Source organism: Corvus hawaiiensis, chromosome Z (genome assembly GCF_020740725.1).
Source record: "Corvus hawaiiensis isolate bCorHaw1 chromosome Z, bCorHaw1.pri.cur, whole genome shotgun sequence".
Lineage (NCBI taxonomy): Eukaryota > Metazoa > Chordata > Aves > Passeriformes > Corvidae > Corvus > Corvus hawaiiensis.
This window is the reverse complement of record NC_063255.1, coordinates 48,437,895-48,463,422: the sequence shown is the minus strand read 5'-3', so window position 1 is coordinate 48,463,422 and position 25,528 is coordinate 48,437,895. Positions and strand designations below refer to the sequence as shown.

Here is a 25,528-nt window from a genome sequence, read left to right as displayed (position 1 = left end):
AGCTGTCAGCTGTGCTGTAGGGACAGCTGGTGGAAACAGATGTTTTAGCACTTATTTAGAAAATAAGAGCCTGGCATATTAAGGAGAAATGGCAGAGGAGTAAGAGCAAGCAGTTCATATGCCTTGTCAGCATCCCTCTGCTTTTACCCATGCTTGCTTCTGACAAAGTCCATGTAGCACTTTCTGGAGCCACGGGTAGTATTTATCCTGGTATGATTCAATCTGTCTGTATAAGTGTGATGTGATGGGTTACTGTATGGCAAGATTCTGCTAACATTAAGTGGCACATCCTGTCCTTTATGGTTTACAGAATCAGGTAATGTCCAATTACCAAATGTAACTTTGTAACTTAAAGGAATGAAGACATTGGGACTTCAGAGTATGAAATATACGGAAGGTTTTAGTTGGGGGGTTTTGTTGGGTTTTTTGGGGGGTGGGGGGAGGGTTGTTGGGGTGGGGGTTTTTTTTGTCTGGGGGTTTTTTTGGTTTTTTTATTTAGTTAAAATACATTGCAGATACTGGGAAAAATATGCTACTGCAAGCAATGGAAAACACTTGCAAGCAAATTGAGTACTTCTTGGCAGGAAGAATGTGATTTTTATGAGGTTTTTTTGTCTGGTATATTATTCTACCATAACAGATGTTTCTTAATAACGGTCTATCAGTTGATAAATTAAAACAAAATCAATTGACTGACTTGTGCTTAATCACGATTTACTATGGTTTTTTTCTTAAAATCTCTTACTTGAGAGAAACACAAAACACAGAGAAAAAAGGGGAAATTATTTATTACTGGTTAAAAGTTTTATTTCAACTTTGATCTAGGTTAACTCATTTCCAGCAGCCAAACTTCTACTGTGAGGTTTTTTTTCGTGAAGGGAAAAAGGTGTAGGTATGTACTTTCAGAGGATGAAGATAGTACCATACACTAAATATAATATTTTTTAATTCTTCCATAGTAGTTCTTCCTTATTTTTATAGCAAAAGTTATAACACATGATCTGTAAAGAAGGACATACTTGCAAATGAAACATTTAAATTTAAGATGTGGCAGGGGTTTTCCAGGCTAGATTTGAACCTTCATTTGCTCATGATGATGTTTTTTAGTCACTTCTGGTTTTTCCCTTTTTTCTCCCTGCCTTTCCTACTTTGTTCACTTTATGTGCATGCTTAAATTATAAAAGCAGCTTTTTAAAAATAATTGTTCCATGTGTAAATGCATGAAATGGATCTGAAGAGTTTTTTCATTCCACTCAGGTGCCTCAAGTGGCTAACCTGAAATATGCCCAAATTATTTATGGTTATATGCAGTCTGTGAGAAATGTTTGTTAGTCAACCTAATAACTACAACTTTGGGCAACGGGATTTGTTGCTGGTATTTGACAGAGGATGCATAAACATCGTATCCCAGTATTGTCTTCTTGCTTCCATCTCCATAAATGTTGCAGTCATGTGGTTAGAAATTATGTGCTTATCTGATGATGCCACTGCTGGGACTAATGATCTTTTATGCTCTGTACACAGCAGCTGCCATGTCCATGCATATCCTTTCCAATGATCTTTTCAGACCTGTGTTACTTTAACTAAACTTCTACCTGGCACTGACCGTCTTTGCCTCTGTCCTTGAGAAATAGTGCACTAAGTTTAGGGAGGTTAATAAGCTCCAGAAAGAGGGGCAGGAAATAATATGTAGGCTGCAGATAGGCAGCAGACAATTTCAGCAGGTAGGGAACATAGAGGCAGACTGAAGCCTTCGCCCTCTGTGGATAGAAGAGGGAAACCTTCTAGTTACCTGACTATGAAACAGCAGTTCTGTACATCCCCCATAAAACCAGCCATACCCTGGCATGTCCTACACGTGCCTCAGTTTAGCCCTCTGGTTATCGTTTTAGTCTGTTCGTGGAAGAGAGACCACCTAGGCGAAAGACTCTTGATGTATTTTGTAGCTGCCATCTGTGCTGTGCTAGTTCAAGAAGAGCTGTTTAGATTTGTTCAGTCTTTTTCTCAACAAGAAGGAAGTTTATAGTACAAAATACATATACAATTATATGTATTCCTATTTGGTTTTGAGAAATTCTAAAATATGTGTAAATATGCTATGGCCAGCATAGGAGAGAGTGTGTTTTGCCATGGAGGACAGCTCGTGGCTGGCGGAAGGGCTCAGATTGAAGAAGGAAGCTTTGAGAACATTCAGACTCAGTGTCCTGGTGACATAGAAAATAGAAAGTCCAGTTGGCCTTAGCAGGTGTCTGGCTACCATGTGTCACATCTGATTCTAGTAAGACTACCTTTTCCCAGGACTCTGGAAGGAAAATGGTTCCTTTTATTCACTGTCACAGTCAAAGGCACTGTTGTGACTAGTGTTGGTTAGACCCATTTTTGGAAGCTAGTATTTCCTAGTGTGAAATAGTAACTTTTGGATTCAATTATCCACATTGTTCTGATCTTTTCCGTGAACACATAGGCAGGCCTGTAAGAGTAACCATAGGTTGAAAAGATAATAGTGGGAAATTCAAAATTGCCAGATCGTTGGTGAATGGTTCACTTCTGTCCTTGGTGAAATGTGTGATGAAACATCAAAAATGTACCTGGGTATTCCTTGAAACTTCAGATTTTGTCTCCGTGATTAGTGTTGTTTTAAACAAGGAAAGCATGAAAAAGCACAGTAGATAAACACAATGAGAAGTTCATTTTCATCTCATTGTTTTACATTTGGCTTTGTTGTACACTATTCTTGCTGGGGGACCTCACAAAAAAATGTAAATAAGATATGTAGGAGCAGAATCTATCTTTAACACACTTTAAACAGGGAAATATTATCAATGCTTTTGGATTATCTTTTATCAATGCCAGTTTTCAAAGACACTGCTTTATGAGAAAATCCAACTCTCCTTCTCTTTGTATATAATCTGTCAGAAGAATCAAAATTATTTTTTCTCATTTACATTGATAAAACACTTTGTGTAGCATAGTGAGTCATTATTTCTAAAAGTGCCATAGAGCAGAAGCTGCTGGTCGAGGTTTTCATGGCAGCTTCACTTTTTAACAGCAGAGAATGGAGTAAAAGTGTTGGTAAGATAGTTCCCAAACCTCTGCTTTCATCTCTAACTGTTCTGCATTCTTAATAAGTTGTTAATACAATTGCAAGTGTCTGGGGTTTTTTTTTTTTTGGTTGGTTGGTTGGGGGTTTTTTTAAGTATTTGAGTCTGATATAACTACTTAGGTGGTTTTTTTTTTTTTCAAAAGCACAATTAATGCTGGCAAACTGGCATCCAAGTCTTGCATCATGTTGAGGTATGTTTCTCTGGAGTTCTTCCAGAAACAGAGGTGCAGCCTCAAGTAATGAGGCTAAATTTTTATGCTTATTCTCTGGTGATTGGGCCTCATTTGTAAAGATGCTTGTGCCTTTTCATATAGATATGTGTTGTTTCTGCCTGAGTTAAGGAACAGTTCTGATTGATGTCTATATGGTGAACATATAAATTGTATATAGATGCAGTATTTATCTTTTTTACTTAATTTGGTATTGAACAATTCACTGAAGTGCCTTTTCCCTCTTTTTTGCACCCTGAACAAGTCATAAGTCAGGAATTTTTTCTTTTCCCTTTCTCCTGTCACCTCTGGAAGCTAAAGATAAAAATGTTAAGACTGTACACTTCCTTTTCAATATGAATTGTGATCCTGTTTTTGTATTGCTTTGGGTTAGAAGATTAGGTAGTCTAGAACAAGGAGACATGAAAACATTTTCTTCTGAAGGATGTAAGCAGGTTGAAGAATGAGAAAAACACATGCTCCCTCCCAAAGTAGAGGTGAATGAGTGTATTTTGCTTAATTTTCTTTTTTTTCTCTCCCAGAAATGTGTCTGTGAAAGATTTCTGTTGTGTGCTAGATCTGACTGTGCCTATGGTCAGATAAATAGTTGTTGGTGATCCTACTGAAACTCCCATCCTACTGAAAACTGCATGATGGGAATTTTGTGGAGTTGAGTGAAGATACATATGAGAGGGCTTTTGCTTTTTGAAGTGGATATATGAAACGGAAACTCTTGAGAAGACAAGAGAGCTAAATGGCTTATGTTCCTGTTCTAGTGTTAACTTAGTAAAATATCTTGTTATAGTGTCTCTTGTTTCAGAGCGCAGGGAATTCTTCTGTGGTTTTTTTTTCCTATGGAATTTGATAGCAGTCTGGTTTTGATTAGACGGGGAATACAGACAGTTAATAATAGATGGTATTTAGAGCAGAAAATTTACATACTTGCTAATGACGTCTGCAGTGTCACAGTGATCTTGCTAATGTCCAAGTGGTAAGGCAGTGTGAAACTTGATCTAGTTATTATGTTAAATGTCTATTCAGTTAAGGAGAAAAACCTAACTTTCTCTGTCCTTAACAGTGTTGGAGGGGTTTCTGTTCAGTATTAACTCCAAAATTTCATAAATTTTTTAATAAAGACATTGCAACACAGACATATGAAACTACTCACAGGTGAGTAATTGTGTTCCAAGCGATAGGTGTGGAATAGAACACAGTAAGTATTTCTGCAGTTAATTGCCTTGATATATAAAATTAGATTCAGATTTTAAGGAAGTCCTAAACAGTTGGGTTAATTTCTCTTTTGGTGCTATCTGACATCAAGATTCCAGCTGTGCCTGCAGATGTGTTTCATCCTAGAAATGCTTAGAGAAGCGCGTGGTGTATGTGCAAGTGTGCTCATCCATATGCATGTTTTACACAGTTAATGTGCAGCTGTGTAACTCTGCCTCCGTTATGCCGTGTTTGACTCTGATTCTCTTCTGAGGAGAAGAGAATTAGCCTGCTCCTTGAGCAGCATGAGGAAGTTAAATCTCAGTCTGGTTCATACTTATTGATATTGACAAACTGGTCTTCTCCGTCATGCAGGGTTTCACATCTCTGTGCCGTGATTCATGCTTTGCTGCTCTCTCTGTTTGGTATAAATACATCTGCTGGCTGTAGATTTGCTATACAGAAGAATACAAAATCCTGCACTTCAGAATCAGCTGCTTTATTTCGTTCAGACTTCAGCCTTAAGTACAAGCTGTGCACAAAGTATATGGAATTATACAAATACCAAATGGATACATTATGTCTATCTTTAACATCTATTTTAGCAGTTGTTAAACAGTTTCTGCCCCTATGTAATTAAGGTAGCTGTAGCTCATTTTCTGCCTGTTTTGATAGTTTGGGAGTCTTAGTGATAGTCGATGTTTGGCTGTTCATTTGCATGGTAAAAATGGTTTGTGATCTTAGAAGTAGATTAAATCTTGACGTTATTTCGAGGCATTGTTTCTGCATGATGTGTTATCTCACATAAACGGTGCTGTGTGCCATGTAACACTAGAGCACGGCTGTAGAGTTACAGGAGGCATTTTGCTTCTGAGTGACCAGACTGTACAAACAGACAACACCTAAATCCTCAATTTGAGCACTATTGCTAATTTTTCCAATATGGAGACCATTCAAATCTTCTATGAAGAGGACAGCAGGAGAGTTTACAGTGGAAAGGTATTTTCTTCAGTCCAGGACTGAGGCAATTGAACTGTGTACAGTATGAAAACAAGCTCATCAGCTAAAACACTCCAGAATCTGATGACACATGCAAAACAGTTTATTCAGGCTGGTGTGGCATAGAAAAGACACTTAGTAGAATGATGGGATACGTCTTCTTAAAGAAAACTTCAAGACTTTAGACCTAGCAAAAGGTAGTTTGGGATGATTGCTTCTCTAGGACATGATAGGTCAAGGAGAGTAAGTGCTTAGGAGGACACCTCTGACGTGCAGCATGCTTAGCAATGTCCTACCAAGCATTGGTACTTCCCATCTGGCCCTCTTGTAGTCATCTCTGCTTGAAGCATGTTGCTGGTATGTCTTTCAGATAATGCCTAGATAAATCTCTTCATCCTGCTCCATGTTCTCTGCTTTTAAAAACCTGCCAAACTCTGTCATCTTTATTTGGGATCCTTAAATGTTTGTAGTCTCTCCCTTTAAGTTTCTGTAGAAGTAACCCATTCCTTTACCTGAATAGACTCATGTCAGGGAGTAAGAGTAGCTTTAATAACATTGTCTCTTAGCATTAAGACCTTTCACAGTACTTTGATTCCTTTGTCAAATCCTGTCAGTCTGCCAATGACTACCCGATTAATCCAACAGAACCAAAACATACAGAATGTCATTGTATTTGTGATGGATATTTTCTCATGCACTTTACCAAGCATGGTTGTGGACATTAGGGGAGAAATTACTCCCCACCTATTTTGGTTGATCCTTTGCAGTAATGCAGCAGTCTAACTGCTGTTGAAAAAATTAATTTTTTTTGTTTAACGGAAGTGAAACTGGACCAACAGTGCTTCTAAGGTAACATGATGACCTAATATGTATGCTCCATCCAAGAAGGAACATTGCGCCAGTGCTGAGTCACATTAAACCCTTAGGAAATATGCTTTGACTCCAATTTTGCAAACAATTGAAGATGTACCTAACATCTCTGATTATTCAACAGGCATTTCTGTCCTTCTACATAACTGATCTGCAATCTGTAGACTGGAGGACTGGTTTGTCACAACTTACTGTGGCTTCTGAACTTCTAGACCAGTTATCAGGTGGACCAAGTAGCGTGGGTGTCCTGAGGAAGCTTTGTAGAAGGATTTGTGTGGTTGCAGGGATTTAAAGACAGTAACCACCATATAGTTCTGGAATTTTGGTCTCTTTTGTGTATGCCTGAGAAGTGATGGTGTCTGGTTCAGTGCTGTGCTTGTCAAAGACAGCAGTTGTTCCTTGAGGGTCACTTTCCAAACTGTGGCCTATCAGCACTTCTCTCTCACATTGTTTTTATTCAGTGCTTCTTACTCAAACTAGTTTTGAAGGGAACAGATGAAAAGTTGCTATTTTAGATTAATGTATTTAATCATTTTTTCATGAAAAACTCCCATAATGTGGTACTGTATAACTTCACAGGGAGTCTGAATTTTTCAGGTCCTGGTGAAGGTTACTGCCAAACAAGAAAGTTTGAAGTTCAGAGACGTTTATGCAATATGAGGAACTTGACACACATGTCTGCCAGAAAATTTTGGTTTCCCAGAAACCATTCAGATCAGAAGAAGTGAAATTCCTCTGACTTTTGAAATGTATTGATGAATAATGTGCTTCTGAACTACATTAGAATGGAACTTAGTCCACTGCCTTGGTTTATGTAATTCATAGCACTTTCCCTTAAACACAACTAATGTTTATTTTAGCTTGCTTAGATGCAATGTATGATCTCACTGTAAGTGCAGGACTTGGCTTTGAAAATACTCCCTACGACAACTGTTCTTTATTTGGAAACTAGAGACAACTTCTCTCTTTATTTCTTTTAGCCATTATTTTAATAGGCTTGGTAGTAGTACCAAATATATGAGACTTTTTTCTTTCATTTCAATGGTTCCAGTGTCACAAAGTTCTTTTGCTTTGCCCTGACACTGCGAACCCAGTTCTTTTATGCGCATCTACTGCCAACAGTTGCGGTAGGAATCACTCATTTCTTAAGTGGTCTTAATCTAATTTGTTGTTGTTCCTGACTTTTGTGCTCTTTTTACAAAGCATTTATGAATACTGACTCACTCATAAGAATGTGAGGAGTGCTTTAATTTACTTGTGATTTGATAAACAGTATTTTACAAAGGGAGGGGGAAGGGAAGGTCAGCTAAGATGCTTCTGGTAGTTAGAAAACACCTACTAGTAACTTAGGTGCTGTGTGGAGCTATAATTATCCGAAATATAAGGTCAAATCCTTATGTAGTTTTTCTTTATGTGAAGGAGGCATAAGCAGGTAGGCTGAAGGATAGGCATGGCGAAACCTTATCAGCTAGTAGGAATACACCCTATATCTACTGTCAGTGTCATGTGTTCCATGGCTGACTCTCCTCACACCTGTGCTGCTGTTCTCAGGCCATCCTGGAGAAGTGAGCAGATTGGCACAGGTTAGCTCAGCATTCCCACACGCAGCTGTCAGCAGGATTAGCATTTTGGGATGCCTGAGCTCTCTGCCATCTGAAAGCATCTAGGTGAGAGATTCGGGAGTAGTAGAAGTTAGTAGGGAAGACAGACAGAATAGAGCAGGCTCATAGGTTTAACTGCAAAGTACAGATTAACTTATGGATGAGGTAAAGGGAGTATGAGTAGTAAGTAAAAAAGGCAGCAGCAAAGCATCTAAGCATGCTGACAGGTGTGAGCGGTAGAACCTGTGTTATAGGTTTTTTTTAAAGGATATTTTTACTATAGAGGTATGAGACAGGCCTCCTTGATCAGTTGGTAGCATTGCCGTGTGAGAATAGCAGGCTGCCCAAGGCAGTGAGGGACGCCAGTCAGGCTTCAGGCTCAAGAAACTATATCTTAAAAACAATGCTGTGTTATGTAGTTCTATTCACTTGGGAGTTTCCATGCTAAGCTGCTTTCTTGAAACGCAGGTGTGATTGAATCTGACAATTTTGCCTCACCCAGTTCCTCATCCCACTCATTTCTGGTATTCTCTGGCCACCCTTGGAGCCCAAGGATTTGAGTAATAGAAATATAGCAAGACTGTGAATAAGACGTTTTCAGGGTTTGCAGACTTTTGGAATACAAACTCCCCTATGTTTGCAGGGAGCACCTGGAGTTGGTAGTCTGTCTCTCTGTTTAAAATCTCAAACAGCATAAAGCTGCTTATTTGGGTTTTTCAGGCAGATTGGATTCCACTTGAATCTCATTAATTGCCTATTTAATTGTAGTTTATGTCAACTGAAAATAAAAGCTGATGATGTGTGGTCAGGCAGAGCCGATACAAGAGTGAAGCTATGGGGAAATAATAGGGTTTTTTTCTTATTGGCTTTGTGTATAAATGAAAGGATTACGGCATTAATAAAGTCTGATTTAGGAAGTAGGAATTCAGTGTCCCTGTGGTGGGGAGTGCTAAGGGTGCTGAGGAAGGCTTAGATATGGAAATAGCTGTTCTATGTAAATATAAGATCCCTTGAGAATCTTGGCATTTGTCCTGTGACATAAGCTCTAGTTTAGCTGTCAGGTAGGATAACACCTCATTAGACTTCAATTAGGGTGTTGTGAGGCGTATCTCCTGATCTTATTCATCAGAGCATAATAAAAGCAAAAGACCTTTTTGTGCCCTTCCTAAAAGAAGATTAAATCAGTTTGAGAACCTCTGTTAGCAAAACTTTTGTCGTAGTAAGAAAAAAGCCTGTTCATAATAAAGACAGTGTCACATGATGGCTGTGGTATGCTGTAAAATTGCAGAAATTAAACATTATAGCGGAAAGCTTCTGTAAATGGGGTCATTCAGGCCAGACACGAAATTAGTGGGCAACATGGTTTGGCTTTCCTCTTTAATCCTAAGAGCATCTATAGTTTTTCTGAGGCTTCAGGTTTCTACGGGGAGGAGTATGTATATAGCTGTCATGTCATTTTAAAGTATTATCATTCTTCACACCCTATTATTATTAACAGCTCTTTTTCTCTAAATTTTCTGAGTTGTCATTTTGTTGGAAAATTATGGAAAGGTAAGCCAGGGGCAGACTCTAATGGCATATTGTTTAGCCTTCAGACTATGGGTCCATAACATACATTTCTGAAGCAGTGGCACATGCTGTGAAGAGACAATGCGCTGTGGCAGCGGTGCTGCTTTTATAAAATAAAACCAATGCTTTTTGTACTTGGAGAGAACCCTTTGTTGTGAAAATTCTGCCTGTGGACTCTCACAGAAGAGGAAAGTAAGAGGCAAGATAGGACCCATCTTCCTCTTGCAATATTGAGCACATATTATCTGCAAAGCACCAAGTGCTGTCATGCAAGATGTTTTTCTCCTGGCTTGCCAATCAGATTAATTTGCATTAGTCATCTGAGTCTGAGTCCTGAACATGGAATGCATTTTTTCTTAAACGAGACATTCTCTTCAGAACGGAAGCTAGAGTTACAAATTTTATGAGTGGTGAAATATCCATGGCAGTATTTCAATTTTCCGCTCTTCGTTGCTGAAATTCCAGTACTGGAGCTCAGAGTACAGCTCACATGTATAATACTGTCAAGTCAGTAGACAAAGATTTTTTCAGGATCTCAGTAGAAATACATGTTACAATTTTGTTTTTTAATATATGCTGTATTGTCAACATGTTGCAGTGGCATTTGACATTACTGTGAATCCTGTAAAACACACTTCTAGCTTTAGTTATTTATTTGTTTGTTTGTTTGTTTATTTATTTTTCCCCCCACAGTTCAGATGGAGAAAATGGAACTGATGAAAAAAGAAAGGCTGGAAAATCACCCACTGTGTGGCTGCAGACCTCTACCAGTGAAATGGAGTATTTTGATGACCGGAAAAAAGTTGATGTTGCTAGGTAATGTCAGAAATACTACCAGTTTTCTTCTAGTAGAGATAATAGAATGGCTGCAAAGCACTTCAAAAGCTAGACTGAGTAGCAATATTTATCAGATATCCTAGCTGAGGGTTAGCTTGCACACTATGCAAGTGAATTGGAATCAAGGCACCTTCCTTGGTTGCTTTGTTGCCCATTGCAAGCAGTCACAATAGAATTTAGACTTTGAGCTGGCTTAGTTTCCCTGTTCTAGGAAAAAATGTATTGCACTGTTTGGTGCCGCTGCTAGTTACATTCCTGTCACAATCAATTTGACAGGCAGTCAAATTGAGCTGCAGTTTTAGTCCTGGCTTGTTTCCAGAACTCTTTCATGCTGGAGTAGTGATTGTCCACGGTAAAACTATGACATAAGTTTTAATTTTGTACTCTGTGTTGTATATTGTATCAGATTTTTGTACTGTCCCCACAAAGACACTCATTCTTCTTTTGCTGGAGAACTGGAATGCATTTTAAGTGCTTATAAAAGAGGCTAAAATCCCACTTGGATGGCTTGAACATGACCTTTGCATCCCTTTCACTTTGTCAACTGAACAGTCAGTGCAAAAGTCAGTGGTCAGCCTGACACTGTTGTTTTGGTCAGAAGGCAAATATTTAAAAAAACATCACTTAATTTCATGAAGCATCTTTGAGGAAAAGGTATTTGAAGGAATACATTATCACTTTTTTTTTTTCAGAGGTTGCAGTCTTACTTCTCATACTGTAATTGACTACTTTTGGTGAAGGCTAAACATAACATTTTTGTCAGGCTTGCTGTTTGTTTCAGTTTCACCTGTACTCTACGTAAGCACACAAATACATGTACTCAGGTATTTTAGTGTTTTATGAGGGACCTCCTGAGATATGCAGCCAGGTCCTCTGCTGTCAAAGTCAGTGTCTAAGTCAGATTGCTATACAATCTCTTTCCAGTTATGTCTCCATAACACTCAGGGTTTCTCTTCCTGTCACTCTTACGGTATGTACTAGAAGCCCTGAACCTCTCAAGCTTAGGGAAGTAAAGAAGACTTGTTGTGCAGGATATGGTGCAGTAATGGAAACTTTTGTAGCACCTTTATTTCCCTACTGTATCTTCAGCACAACATGTTTTTCAGGTCATTCAGTATGAGTCCTGTGATATGGTTTTTTCTTCTGCTGTTCAGTTTACGTCTGAGGGCCTCTGAAAAAGAGCTACCTGATTTTTATAGTATGTTCCTATGCATTTGTTCTGTGCCACATAGCTTTCAGAGAAAATGGTCTCCTCTTTCTGATTTATGAAACAGTTATCCCACCTCTCTGTTTTTCTGAACAGTCCATGCCATTAATTCCTCTTGTGTAGAACAGGCATCCTAGTCATCCACAGAGAATTTGATCTACACTTGTTCTTTACTAGAGTTCTTTGTGGTTTTGTTTGGTTTTCCAGTGTAAAGGGCTGGAGCTGTACAAGTACAGCTGCCTCTACAGCTGGCAGTCAGAATTCCATTTCATTTCCTGTAGGGTTGCTGGTTGCCTTAATGATTTCATTACACTACACTACACCATTCATAGCCATCCTCTGACTTGTGCACCTATTCTTCTCCTGTTGCATTTTTCAGATGAACTCACATCTTGTATTACAAGTTCATAGCTTTCTGTACACTGCCTTCCACCTCAGCTACTAAGTTTTATCTTGTTTTGTCTGTCATTAGTAAGGAATGTGCTTACTTAGTATTAGTATTTCACATGTTGCCCAGAAATGAATGTGAAGCTAAGCACTGTGATAATTCATTAAGCTGTAAAAATGTTTTGAACTTTTTCTACTTCCGTACCAACTAGTCAGTTACTTAGAATACCCTTTCTAAATTAAAAGAAGACCTTTAGCAGACTGCCATAGTCAGCAGATCAACATGGTTTAAGAAAAAGATATACTCTTCTTTATCTCTGCATAATTCTTGATGAATTGGGTATGTTATCTAAAGGATTAATACATTCCGTGGAAAAGCACATCCTATTGGTAACTTACCAAGACCAGTGTGAGGCCAGGCTTACATCAAATGCTTTAAATCTTCAGGACCAAGAGCAGCACAGATAGTCCGGTCCTGACAACCAAGAGTGACTCCAAGACTGAAAGGAAAAAACGTGCCTCAAATCAGGTAAGGCAGAGACTCCTTGTTTGCTTACATATAGTAAGAGTAAACACATAACTACCATGAGAGGGCTTTTGTTTAGCAGCACTATAGTTCATGGTTGTAAAAAGGACAGAGGTTACTTTTTCATCAGTGTGTTAGAGTCTGGGTGAAGCACAATATGGAGTTAATAGGCACATAGAAAAATATGAGGATTTCTTGTAGAGCAAGTGGGCAAAATGGGAAGGTGTGGGGAGGACAGGAAGTGGAGCAGGTCACTTGACAGTTGTCAGACTGTCTAATAAAGTGTGTGTGTTTTGGGTGTGGGGCTTTTTGTTTTTCAGCTGAAGGCAAACGCACACTTTCATAAGCTGTTTCTAGATGTTCCTGTTGATGAGCCACTGAAACAAAGTAAGTATTAATCCCTGTGTTGTTGTTGGCTCTGGATCCTAAATAATGTTGTTACCCAACAAATGTGATGTACAAGAGGAACTACCTAAATTTTAAAAACCTTTAACTCCAGTTGCTTAGAGCTATTGGGCCTTGATCCACATGCTATGGGCACCTTATTGTTACCTTGGAAAACTTAAATCTCTTCATGTTTGGTATATTTGGAAATTGTAGCCCATTTTTCCATTCCTGGAGAGTAGCCTAATGCAATATTTTTTGGTACTGAATCTTCCTTACTAAAGGCACTACTTGAGACAGAATTGGTCAAGTGATTAGCTTGAGTTTTTGCTGTTGGTGATGTTTGAATATTTGAAAACACTAATAGGAAAAGGAATATTTAAATGTTTAAATATTTTACCGTTATCTGTGGTACTTATAAAAGGGAATTGTACATAGACATGTATAGCAAATGTTTCTTGAAAGGAATACAGGGAATGTGGTTCATGAGTGAGAAATGGTTTGCTCAATGTCTCTGAAGTAAAAACTTATTACTTTACATGTGTTGTACCTCTTTTGAACATCTAATTTAGACAACAGCCATAGAGCTAGGAGTTTTAAAGATAAAACCTCTTGTTAAACTCTTTACATTCATGTAATACAATTACCTAGAAGTTAATAAAAAGTTTATAGGAAGCTAGGTCATATCCTCTCAGAAAAGATTTTTTGACCTTTGGAGGCCAGTTGCATGTTACTATTAATTGTATTCATTTCAGTTGTTGTCCTTCAAATATTTTGAGTCTAAACTTAGGCCCATGACATCATCTGAGCTTGTCAGTATTAGTTAAACTTACCAAAAATTTCAAGATTTGCCAATGTTAATCAAAAGGTTAATTTAAAACCTAAACATATAGAGGCTTTGAAAAAAAAAAACAAAAACAGAAGCCAAATTGGCTTGGCTTGGCTTGTAATTACCTTAAAGACTATAGAATATCTGTTTGTTTCAGGCTTTACCTGTGCTCTGCAGAAAGAAATTCTGTACCAAGGAAAGTTATTCCTTTCTGAAAACTGGATTTGCTTCCATTCCAAGGTTTTTGGTAAAGACACTAAGGTTAGTAAAATCTTTATGTACAGAACAGTACAGTTTGTTGGTTACCAGAAGTTCAAATTATTGTACAAGTCTAGAATACTAATACTTCTAAGTTTTATCTAATACAGTCACTATTCATAAGTGATGTTCGAAATTCACTCTAAACTGAGCACTATTATCATTAGTAGAAATTGAATCTCTTGCTTAAGGACTTCATGTCTGAAAGAAACAGATGAAAGGATCTGACAGGCAACAGTGAGGGCATTGTCAAATCCATGTAGCATAACCTTCAAAAATGTTTCTCTTGGAGTAAGTACTTAAAAGAGGAGGAGGAGGAGGAGAAGGAGGAGCAGGAGGAAAGAAGGCTGAAAAGTATTAAGGACTCAAAGACTATAGTTAGGGAAATGGAGAGAAGGATCAAGCATATTAAGGCAGTTAAAGAGGAAGAAGTAAAACTGGCTTCTGCCTTGAGTAGCAAAGCTCTCTGAAGGATTCTTCTAGCAGTCCCATTTTACATAAACAGAGCATAGGATAAGAAAAAAGTTGACAAGGTTTTTACTTGTGGGCCTAGTATGCAGATCAGAAATGAGATGTGAGCTGCTGGGAATATCATAAATTAGTCTTTTTTGGTGATCCACCTAAAGCTTAGCACCCCTATGGTGAATGATACACATACAGAAAAATCACAGACTTTGCAAAAAGATTTGGATCTGTTGATTCGGAGCTTTTGAAGTGCACTTTGTTTACATAAACTCTGCTTTGTTTTTGACCTCTTTTGGGAAAACAGATGGATTTGCTTCAAGGATTTCTTTGGCTTCTTTCTTTCAGATATATCCTTGAACAAGGTTCCTGGTTAGGTTCAGTGAATTGAATGCTGAAATCAGTTTAGGGGTTGAGATTATCTCATATCTCTGCAGTCAGCTGTTTTGATGGAGTACCATCTGTTTTTAAAGGGCTTTTTATGAGGTGTAATAGGTTTAAACAATGCTTAAAATTATTAACAGCACGTTGTCCATGGTGACCTTATGGGTTATTATATTTCACCACTTGGCCCAAGATGGTTGGTGATTTCTAGTTAATGGATTCTATTAGTCATAGACAGTACATTAATGTGGATGGTGTATATGTTGGTGAAAGCTGTGTGACACAAAAGAAAAAAACAGCTGGTTGAATACTGTCATTCAATATTAGTAACAGCAATCTTGGCAATTATTAATATTGAAGCTGCTGTACTAGCCATCTGTTGGGGTTTTAGTTTAGTCTTAGGTTTTCCTGTTAAAGGAATTTTCTCCCATATGCATGTTGCTAGGGGACAAATAGCTGTACTTAAGAAAGACAAAAAGGGGAGTGGGGCGGGCCTGGCTACTCTTTTGTGTACACCTGGGTGTGGGGACAGTTCGCTCTGAGCGTCTGGAGAGAGAAGCTGCAGAGAAAGGAGCTGCTGCTGCTTTCTTTTTGGCCGTTCTTTCTTCCTGCTGGAAACAACGCCGGGACCCCAAAAGCCGCTTTTCCTGCCCTGCTGGAGACCGAGCTGTGGCTGCCCTGCCCCGCTGCTGCTTCGAGCTTTCGCTACGCTGTAGCCCTGCTCGCCCTGCCTGCCTGGGCCTCCGTGGTTTTTCCCATCTGGATACATCTCGTCTGCCACCCGGGATTTGCGTTCGTCCCTGCCATTCCAGCCTGCTGTTCCTGAGAGTCCGGGATCGGCTGCCCAGGGGTTTGTGAAGCCTTTGTTCCATCCTTCCCGGGATCCCAGGGCACCAGAGCCGCGGGTTTCCCGAGCTCGCTCCGGAGCGCCCCCTGCAGCCGCGGGGGAACCATCGCACCTGCCCTGCTCACCGGGAGCCGCCAGCGCCCCTGCCGGCTGCGAGCGGAACTGCACCCGAGGGGAAATAGCCTGACAGCCGAGAAGGCTGGGACTGGGTTTGTGATTGCTGTTACTGCCAGAGTTATTGTTGTTTTGTTTGACTGGTTATATACATATATATATATAGTAAAGAACTGTTATTCCTATTTCCCACATCTTTGCCTAAAGGCCCTTGATTTCAAAATATAATAACTTGGAGGGAAAAGGGGTTATATCTGCCACTTCAAGGGGGGCCTCTGCCTTCCTTAGCAGACACCTGTCTTTCAAAACCGAGACACCATCTTCTCCAGTCACCATGAACAAATGTAACTACTTCAAACTGTGGAACAGCTTTCTAATGCCAACTAGGCTAAATGTATACAAGAATATGGTAGAACTTTACTGAGTAGAAAAATCTGGAAAAAAAGATGCAGAGTGATGATGACGTAGTACTAGGAAATTATCGTTGTCAAAATGGTTATAAATGCAGGAGTATATACATACACATAAGTGTATGCTGAAAAGTGAAAACATTTTACAAAATAGGGTAGAATAAACACTGTTTGTAAATGTGATTATAGCAATATTGCAAATTATTTGGTTCTGGGTCTTATTTTCAAAAAACATTGTGGGGAGCATTAAGAGTGAAGGGGATAGTGCTTATCATTTATTTACAGCTTTGTTCAGCTTTTAGGAATACCATCAAGAAAAAAGCTGGAAAATCAGGTCTACGGCAAAAAATTATGTAGTGGGAGGGGAAGGAGGAAATCAAGCTGGACAGGAAGAGGAACATTCTTAGCAGTCATTCTTAGCACTGACAAAGCTTCCAAAGCTTCTATTGCTTAGAACTTGTAAAACAATTTAAGCTTAAGGATAAAGTGTTTTATTGAGTGAAACAGCAGATCTACACATTCCAGTAAATTTTTGACAAGAATTCTACCTGCAGATATTTTTTTACTGAAAGCTTTCATGCAGTGAACAGCTATGCAATTCAGGAGTTTTGAGTATGCAGTAAAGACACTGTGTACATTCGAAAATAAAAGATTGCTCCTAGAGGATTGAATAGGCATTGAAAGACATCACTTTCTTTCCAGGTGGCACGAATTTGGCTATATATTTTGGCCTTGGGTCTTTCTTGGATTTAGACATTATTTTACCCTTTTAAATTTCTTTCTAAGTTGCCTGCAGGTAAACCTTTTATTCTGAAATAATTAATATTCCAGATAGAAGTAGTTGTGATCAAATAGTGATTCCACCCTTTCAATCTAATGCTGTGGGAACAGAGCAATAAGCAAGTGCTGAATCCCACTGAAGGATAGTTTAGTTTTGATTACACTCATGTTATTCATCAAAACTACACACAGTAGAATGCCACTAGCATCTCTGATTTAAAGTTCTTTGAGGTGAATTGTGAACTGAACCAACTAGAAAAATTTGAACCAACTAGAAAAAGCTGCTTTTTTGTAGCTTGTAGCAGGATTTCTGTTCAAACAGTATTTGGCAGACTTGCAACCAGACTGTTCTACACAAAGATTTTTTTTTTTTTTTTTTTTACCTGGAACAATTTTTCATTTAATGATTTCGTGTTACTGTTCTGAACAAAAGTTAACAAGAAACTACACAGAGTAAGTTCATTCTCCTCCAATGACATGTTTTAATTCAGATTGCTAACTGAACAGTTTATGGATACTTTCAAACTTGCTTCCAAATTTCTCAGGTAGTTGCGACAGCCTATGCCAAAGGTATTTTTAACAGGATCTGTTTCTTAATCATGTATATCCAGGATTATTATATTTGCCTAATTCGCTAAACCTCTAGGCTTTTCAACTGACTGTCTACAACCAGAGTTTTTTTTCCTTTGTAACATGGGGTTTCCAGGAAGAGCCCATGCAGAGTATCTGAAGTGAAATACTCTGAAACTTAGCAGATGTTAAGCTAATGGGGTTGGATGTAAACACAAAGCAGGAAGGAAAATTGAGAACTTTTCAATGCAAATGTAGACTGCCTGGTTGGCACACACGGGAATCAGTTGAAGTCAGCAGGTATGTCAGTATTGAGTCTTTCAACATTGCTGAAGGACGAGCTGTTTACTCACCTGCTTGTTGCAGATCTGTAAGTGGTGAGAAGACTTTTATGTTCATGATTCCAAAAGCTTGTCTTGTTTGATGTGTTCTGAAATATTTGGTTTCTAAACAAAGAAGCATAACTGTAAGATTGGTTTGTTTTGCTGATCTACACTGCATTAAGAATGTCGTCTTGTGAGAGCCAGGAGGGATCAGGAAAGGAGGACACAAACAAAAGCCTGGATTAGCTTTTTATAAAAGCAGAAGTAAAAGTAGTTAGGTATGGTTTCAGATTATTACAATTTCTTATGTCACATGAAATAATGGTGATCAGAAATGTAGTGGAGACATCTTTAAAAGGTGAGTGTTGAAGGTCTGGCTTATCCCAGTAGGTGGGCTGGCCCCTCAGGAGAGAGCGTGATGCAGATTTGTACATGAGTATTGGGATTTGAACGCTACGTTGATCTTGTTTCAGATTAGTATACCTGTGCTGTCAGTGACACTTCTGAAGAAAACCAAAACTGCCCTTCTTGTGCCAAATGCTCTGATCATAGCAACAGTGACAGATAGGGTAAGTACTGGTAGAGGACAATGGTACTTCTGTGAGAAAATAAAAAACAGAATCTGTTTGCCCCCTGCTCTCTGTAGTCTTTCATTCCATTTTCCAAAATTTCATAGCACCAGGGGCACTGAAAAAGCTGGGTCACGAGGTGCATGCACAGAGGGTTACCTGCTTTGTTGGCATCTCTGTCAGTGTTCTTCCATTTGCTTGTATCTCTTACCTGACCAGTCATACCTTAGACACACAAAAACCTATTGCTTACAGTGATACTCAGGAATAGTAATTGCATCAATCAGTAGGAAATGTGATTATCCTATGAGCAGCTTCAGAAACAACCCATTTTCATTGCATGAGTATTTTGTGGGTGCAGGAGACTGTACATAAAAGCAAGTTTGAGGTTTTGTTTGTTTGGGTTTTTTTTCAAGGGGTCGGTAAAACATAGCATGAAAAGTATTTTTAAAAGAAAGAGCAGATCTGGATTATGCTCTTGTTCCTGCATCAGAACATAGTAACTTTTGTGCCTATTCTGTGTTTGTGTGATTAACCTCAAGTTGTAGGCTTAGAAGGACTGCAGGTTTTTCCTGCCATACTAAAGTTCTTGAAAATAGTTACTTGATCAGCAAAACCACCTGTCAGTTTTATTTAGATAAAAGGAAGCTTGTGCTGTATGTCTTTTTGTCAAACAGTTGTGGAACTTTTGTTTTCTAGTACATGTTTGTCTCACTACTCTCCAGAGATACCACCTACAAGCTATTAAAATCTATCTGTAGACATCTTGAGGTAAGTACTAGTGGCAGTGAAGATGGTATGTAGCTTTGTGTTCATTATTGCTGTTATCCTGCTGTGAAATGCTAGGTACTTTCTGCTTGTGTTCCTTGTTAACAGTGGTGATTTTTTTCAGGATGCAAGCATGGGCAACAGTCCAAATCCCTCTTCTGCAGAAAACAGCTTCAGGGCTGATCGCCCTAGAACTCTGCCCCTGGTAAATGTTTTAGAAGTTTGTTGTTTTGTTGCATGGCATCTTTCATTGCAAGTGCTATTTCTAATGCTTGAAGAAAGGAAACTGAAGGAAATCATGACATCTGTTTCTAAAATTTCCATGAGTTTTTAACACTAGAAAACAGTAGGAATAATTGGCATAATTATCTGGTGACATACAGTTTATATACGTGCATACGCTTTGGATTTATTCAAGGTCTGTATGTTCTTCAGGTCTCTGTCTAGCAGCCAGGTTTCACTGTACTGACGTAAAGTTGCTTTGTCCTCTGCCATGAGCAGTTTTGGAAGTGTTTCTAGTAGCAAACCTTCCTCTGTAAGCCAGTTCACTCATCTGAAAGAGCTGTGCAGCCACAGGTGATGACCAGAGTCTAAGTCTATTAGTGCTTGTCCTGGATTCATAATTTGTCTGACTTAACAGTCTTTCTTACAGACAAGGCAGGGGATGAAGCTTGAATTCTGGTGATCTTATGGAGCTTATTTTTTAACTTCATCTCAACATCTTGATATCAGAAATTGGTCCTGGTTGAACAGTTCTAATGCTTTGATATTTGGTTCAGATTCTAGACGAAGGGCTGAGCCTTTTTGTTCTTCATTCTCCCCATCAGGATTTCAATGAAGATTATTCTGATCTGGATGGAATAGTGCAGCAGCGAAGACAAGAGATGGAAGAGTCCAGCAGCACAGGCTCACAGACACCAGAGCTGGAATGCTTCCAAGGTGAGTGGGATCATGGAGCCCCAAGGGAAAGAAAAGGGACTAGTTTCATTTTGCTTCTGTATCCCCTTCTGATGCGGAATCTAGATTCTCCACAGTCCTGGAGAAGTACGTGGATTTTGAGGTCTTCCTCAAGGCCCCAGTACCTACATATCTGTTACTATATCCTTCTGCAATCCAGATTCAGGCAATGACTTGGTCATCAGCAGATCTAAATTGTCGCTACTGGTTCCAGTTGCCTAGTTGTGCGAGGAGAGATAGAATGTAGGAACTGTTCGTGCTTTAAAACACAAAGGAGAACAAACAATCAAAACCTATTCTAAAGTAGTTCAAGTCACTGTGTAACTTCTGATCTATACAAATAACATTCTGTACCATGGTGGCTTTTGGTCATCAAGAAGATTATTTTTGACATGCATTTTTATGGGGGTTTTTTAAGCACTCATTTTATATTTGCAGCTGTTAAGACACTTGAAGATACTGTCCAAAGTTGTTCTTTCTTTACAATGCTGTTTGTAATCTATTGTCTCAAGTTCTTCACCTAATTAGCAGCTATTCTGATTGAAACTCACTACATATAACTTCATGAGTACAGGAATACTTATTTTATGTAGCTCATGCTGAATGTTATTATGAAAACTTAGACTATTCTGTTGTGCAAGTCATATATATTAAGATATTAATATGTTGTTATGCTGTTAGTACTCTGGGTTCCATCTTGACTATAATTTGTATAAGAAACTGTTGAAAGAAACTGTCTTTTTTTATAGCCGTTTTCTGTCATGTTGTTTTTGATTAACTCTCCTTTTTGCTCTGTGTCTTCTTGTGTTCAGCAGGATGATTTGGGGCTATTTTCTTTCATTGGTATTTGATATTTACTGTGCTTGTATCTTTAATTGTGGTGCCATAGCATGCCACAGAAGTGCTTCTGAATAATGATTTAACTTGCTGTCTTACTTTCTGATGGTTTGTAACTACTTCAAACCATTCCATTTTATTTTTCCACAAATGAAAACCAATATCCAGGTAAAGAACCATTCTAGGAAAAGGAATTGAAGGCAGGGGTGAAGGGTAGCACATCTATCACTCATGGTTGTTTCTTGTGCATCATTAGAGCAAGTCCAGGGTAAGCAAGTAGAGCATAAAACTGAATGTGATTAGATTTTTCTGTCCCTTTCCTTTCAAGATTCCATTGGCATTTTTAAAGAAAGTCAGGAAAGGGAGTTGTAATGTCCTTTTTAAAGTAACAATGCACTATCTCCATTTGATGTTGCTGTTAAAGTAATTTGGAATCATTACTCCAGCAAACTCAGGCCTTTTGAGAGACAACTTTTGTGACTTTAATCTTCTGCCTGGAAATTCAATAGTAGCTTTCAACATCTTCATGGGTTGCCATCTTTCAAAAGCTCTGGAAATATAAATGCAACATACATCTTCTTTCAATCCAGGTGCTTCTTTTTATTTTGTGTTGATGTGGAATTAGTATGTAAACTGTTTCAAGGATACTAAACCAACTGCTGCTTTTTACCCAAAAGTACAGAAATGCACCTTTTGAAATTCTCCTCTTAGTCTATTTCTTGACAAACATAAGCTATCAACAATTTCCTTTGACTTCATATTTCAACTTTATTAAAAACCTTTCTTTTGATAGATTATCATGTTGTTGAAACAGAGACTCACTTGAAAGTTTCCAAGCCTGAGGCCAAGTCTGTTCGTTCAGATGCACATAGTAAATGTGGGCCTGATGGAAAAGCTCGAAACAGTCCTCGAAATGGTAAGAAACCAAGGGCAGATCTTCAGCTGGAATAACTTGAGATACATTTGCATAATTATGTCAGTTCACATAATTTGGGAGATCTCTTTCTTGTTTATCCCTCTGTTTGCATTATCTGTTACATAGTTCAAAACACTGTTTATATTCTGTGGTCTGCTCTGGTCAAAGTAAGAGTTGGTTCTTTCCCTTGCAGGCCATTCTGAAGCCTTCAGGTTCCTCCACAGAGTGAAGTCCCAGAAGCTCTTCACTCTGAGCCATGTACTTGTGTTTTATGCAGTTCTGTAAGTTTGCAATAACAAGATTGTCAAAAACTAGGGGTTTCTTACGTTTATGTGATCAATATAATGTAAGCATGATTGATATAATCTAAGCTTTACTTGGAAAAAGGAAATTATTGGGAATTGCGGCCTTTACACTCTCCAGAAATGTGTATATACATACATACATATATATGTATATGTATGTACATATATGTATATAAGCCTGTTAGGGCAGGTTTACTTAACAGGCCATTTACTTTTAAAAACAAAAGGTCTTTTGATTGAGAAAATGTTAGAAGCATTTAAATACTTGCATGTTCCTTTTGCATGTCACTTAGCAAACACATACTCAAGTCTGAGATTTTCATAACTGAAATTTCATAATCTGAATGCCACTGATGGTATTCCTGAAATGTTTCTAAGAATGATGCCTTTATTATTGAACATGTACAAGTAACAATGTAAATGGATTTTAACAATAAATTTGTCAGGTACTGCTAAAGTTTCCTTAAGTGATATACTTTATTCTTCTCTCTTACAGTGTTTGTGTTTTAATACTTTCTACGTTCTACATGAGATATAAAATCAGTGTCCTGGAGGAACGCCTTATGTCCATGACAGCCTTTGATTCACATATTAAAGAGTAAGATAAACCCTGTAAAATGTTGGAGACTTAAAATCTTTTTCCGGAGTAATGATTCCATGAAAAAGGTTTAACTTCTGGCTTCAGTCTTAGTGTAACTTGATTAGTATGTAATTAGAAACATACTTCATACTCTGAGCTAATACATCTGTCTTGCTTATATAAAGCTTTGTGTTGTCTATATACCATTTAGAAATTGATATCCTGTCTTTGTAATATAAAAAACCCCACACCACAAAACCAAACCAAAACAAAATCCAAACACAGCAAGGGACAGGTGTCTCTCTATTTGAAGAGGAAATAGGGAAAGGGACCATAGTTACATAAATAATTCTTTTCTGTAGCTAGAGTCATGGCTGTCAGCTGCCTCTGTAGTTAGTTTTTTTGTTTCTTTGGATGTTGTTTTTTTGTTTCCACATTGCACAGATAGAAAATATGCAAACATTAAATGGAGAGGCAGTGCCGAGGTATGTATATTTTCCACAGTAGTTTGCCTCTATAAGTTGTATTGGCTCCCTGCACTTGTCTTAGGAGGGAAGGAAGTTAAACTGGATACTGCTGAGAATATTAATCAGTTTATTGAGCATTAGATTTTGCATTAACTCTTCTCCCCTTCTTATAATAGATTTTTTCCTGTGCTGCGCTGAAAAATATGGCTTCAAAAGTCATTTGTAAACTCAGTGCAAAACCTGCAGCCACATGCAGCATGAGTGGAAATTCTGACAGCTGGAGAAGCACCACATGAAAAAGGGAGGGGAAAAATAAAATTCAAGACAGAGCTGACTTGGGCATGGTGGAACTGTTTGCAAAGTGGTTCAAATTCAGCAAGCTCTTACATAAGTGTGCTTTTTCATTCAGCTTTCTTTGATTACCCATCCATGACAGAACAGGTCACTCTGACATTGCACTTGTGGTCATATCAAACAATGACTGTGCTGTTTATGATACAACTTGTCTCAGCTGTCATCTGTGGAAAGCAGTAGGACTTATATGCATGTGTCAGAATACAGAGCTAGGTTCTTCATAAAAAAGGGATAGTAAGGAAATGGTGCTCTATCTATGCAGACTTGCATTTATCTTTTACCAGAAATGGAAGAAGTGGGGTAAACCTGCTTTCACATAGTAGGCAATGTCAAAAGCCTTTTTCTCACTTCTGGCATATTTTCATTAGTGGGATGCTGTGTCCCTCTTCAGAAACACTAACACAAGAAAGTCCTGTTTCTGTTGCTCTGAGCCCAAATAGTACAAGATACAGGAAGGAAGACCTAATGTGCACTTCTGCAGCATCTAGGGCTTGGGCTTTCTGATTTCTTCCAAGTCACAGGATGTGGAACTTACGGAACTTTTCAGCGGAAATAGCTATAAATCCAAACTTTTGGAGAAAGAGATCACGTTAAAAATGTAGTCAAGAAGTGACTTAGCACTTTTTTTTCTGTAAACAAGTACAGGTTACAATTTTGCCACTCTGTTGCCATGTACATGTGTATCCAGTTCTGTTTTCCTGTTCTTTTGAGTCTGTCACACTTATTTTTTTCATTCTATTTGACAGACATCAAGTGCACCAAGATTTGGGATCTCATCTGCAAATTAATGCTGATGCCGTTTGTGATGAGTTAACTGCTAATCTTAGAAAATTGGAAAAGGTAACATCTATGATATAATGCAAATGCTGATGGACCAGTCAGGTTCTTGCTTTGTTTCTATGATCTTTCACTTGAAAAGTGTCGAGTTACCCTCAGATGTGGTACCAAAAGGTGGCATGTTTTCCTAGACAAAGGACTAATTTTTGGACTACAAATTAACCCAAGTACAAACACCGGTATGTGTAAAAGTTTTGCTTTGAACTGAGGCTTATAACCAGGAAAAGTAACCCTGAAGCAGACACTTCAGGGGTGATTATTGCATTATGTAAGGATCTCAACCTTTTTTTTTTTTCTTTCTTTTAATCCATCTGGGCTAAGGACTTTGAGCTTAACTGTTCTTGGTATTTGATGAATTTGGTGTTTGCTTTCATATGTAGTCAGCTTCTTCACAAAAAGTGGCTGGAATCTGCCTGTTTTACTTCAGTAACATAAATGCTGCTGTACCAGTTGTGTAATTTGCTATACCTGACCCTTGATTTTTACCATTCTCTGATTGCAAAGCTTAAATGTATTTGGTGACTTAAATTGGAAACTATGCAAAATGATTGGGTGTGCAGACCTTACTTCCTTTTTTGGTGTTTTTCCCCTTTCTAAAATACTTTACCAGAGGCTCCACCACTCTCATGGCTGGGGCTCACCTGTGCCCTGCGATGGGTCCGCTGGATGCTGCTGGAATGGCTGTGTCCAGCACAAGGCAGCCCCTGGTCCTGGCCACAGCTGCTGCCCCTGCACACCTTGCCCCACCTGCCCCCAAACCTTGACAAATGCACCCAGTACAGGTTGGTGAAATGTGTGTTGGAAACACGTACACAGGCCAAGCATGACAACAGCACTAGTGAAACAAAAGTTACTTGAATTCCTATGTGCTTAAGTCACATGGGATATTTTTGCCTCTCTTTCTAAACTGAGTCTGTGCCAAGGTCTTTCAACACCTTTTTTCCCCCCAAACCAAGTTTCTCAAATAGCATAAAGCTAAGAGTATATAATATCACTGTTTACACGTGTGGCATAGGTTTTAGAAATACTGCCAAATTTCTTCTCCTAAAAAAGGGTTTCT

At 38.5% G+C, this 25,528-nt stretch overlaps 1 protein-coding gene across 5 annotated transcripts in view; it reads left to right on the top strand.

The window, feature by feature from the left end:
- The window catches only part of GRAMD2B (GRAM domain containing 2B), a 57,028-nt gene that overhangs the window by 25,623 nt on the left and 5,877 nt on the right, over positions 1 to 25,528 (top strand). For all 5 annotated transcript variants that reach the window (XM_048292025.1, XM_048292023.1, XM_048292026.1 and 2 more), the window contains 12 exons: positions 10,254 to 10,376; positions 12,439 to 12,520; positions 12,838 to 12,904; positions 13,888 to 13,991; positions 18,352 to 18,447; positions 19,147 to 19,218; positions 19,340 to 19,420; positions 20,043 to 20,154; positions 21,803 to 21,925; positions 22,119 to 22,206; positions 22,727 to 22,828; positions 24,378 to 24,471. In XM_048292025.1, coding sequence (XP_048147982.1) covers positions 10,254 to 10,376; positions 12,439 to 12,520; positions 12,838 to 12,904; positions 13,888 to 13,991; positions 18,352 to 18,447; positions 19,147 to 19,218; positions 19,340 to 19,420; positions 20,043 to 20,154; positions 21,803 to 21,925; positions 22,119 to 22,206; positions 22,727 to 22,828; positions 24,378 to 24,471 — 1,144 coding nt within the window. The remainder of the gene's footprint in view (positions 1 to 10,253; positions 10,377 to 12,438; positions 12,521 to 12,837; positions 12,905 to 13,887; positions 13,992 to 18,351; positions 18,448 to 19,146; positions 19,219 to 19,339; positions 19,421 to 20,042; positions 20,155 to 21,802; positions 21,926 to 22,118; positions 22,207 to 22,726; positions 22,829 to 24,377; positions 24,472 to 25,528) is intronic.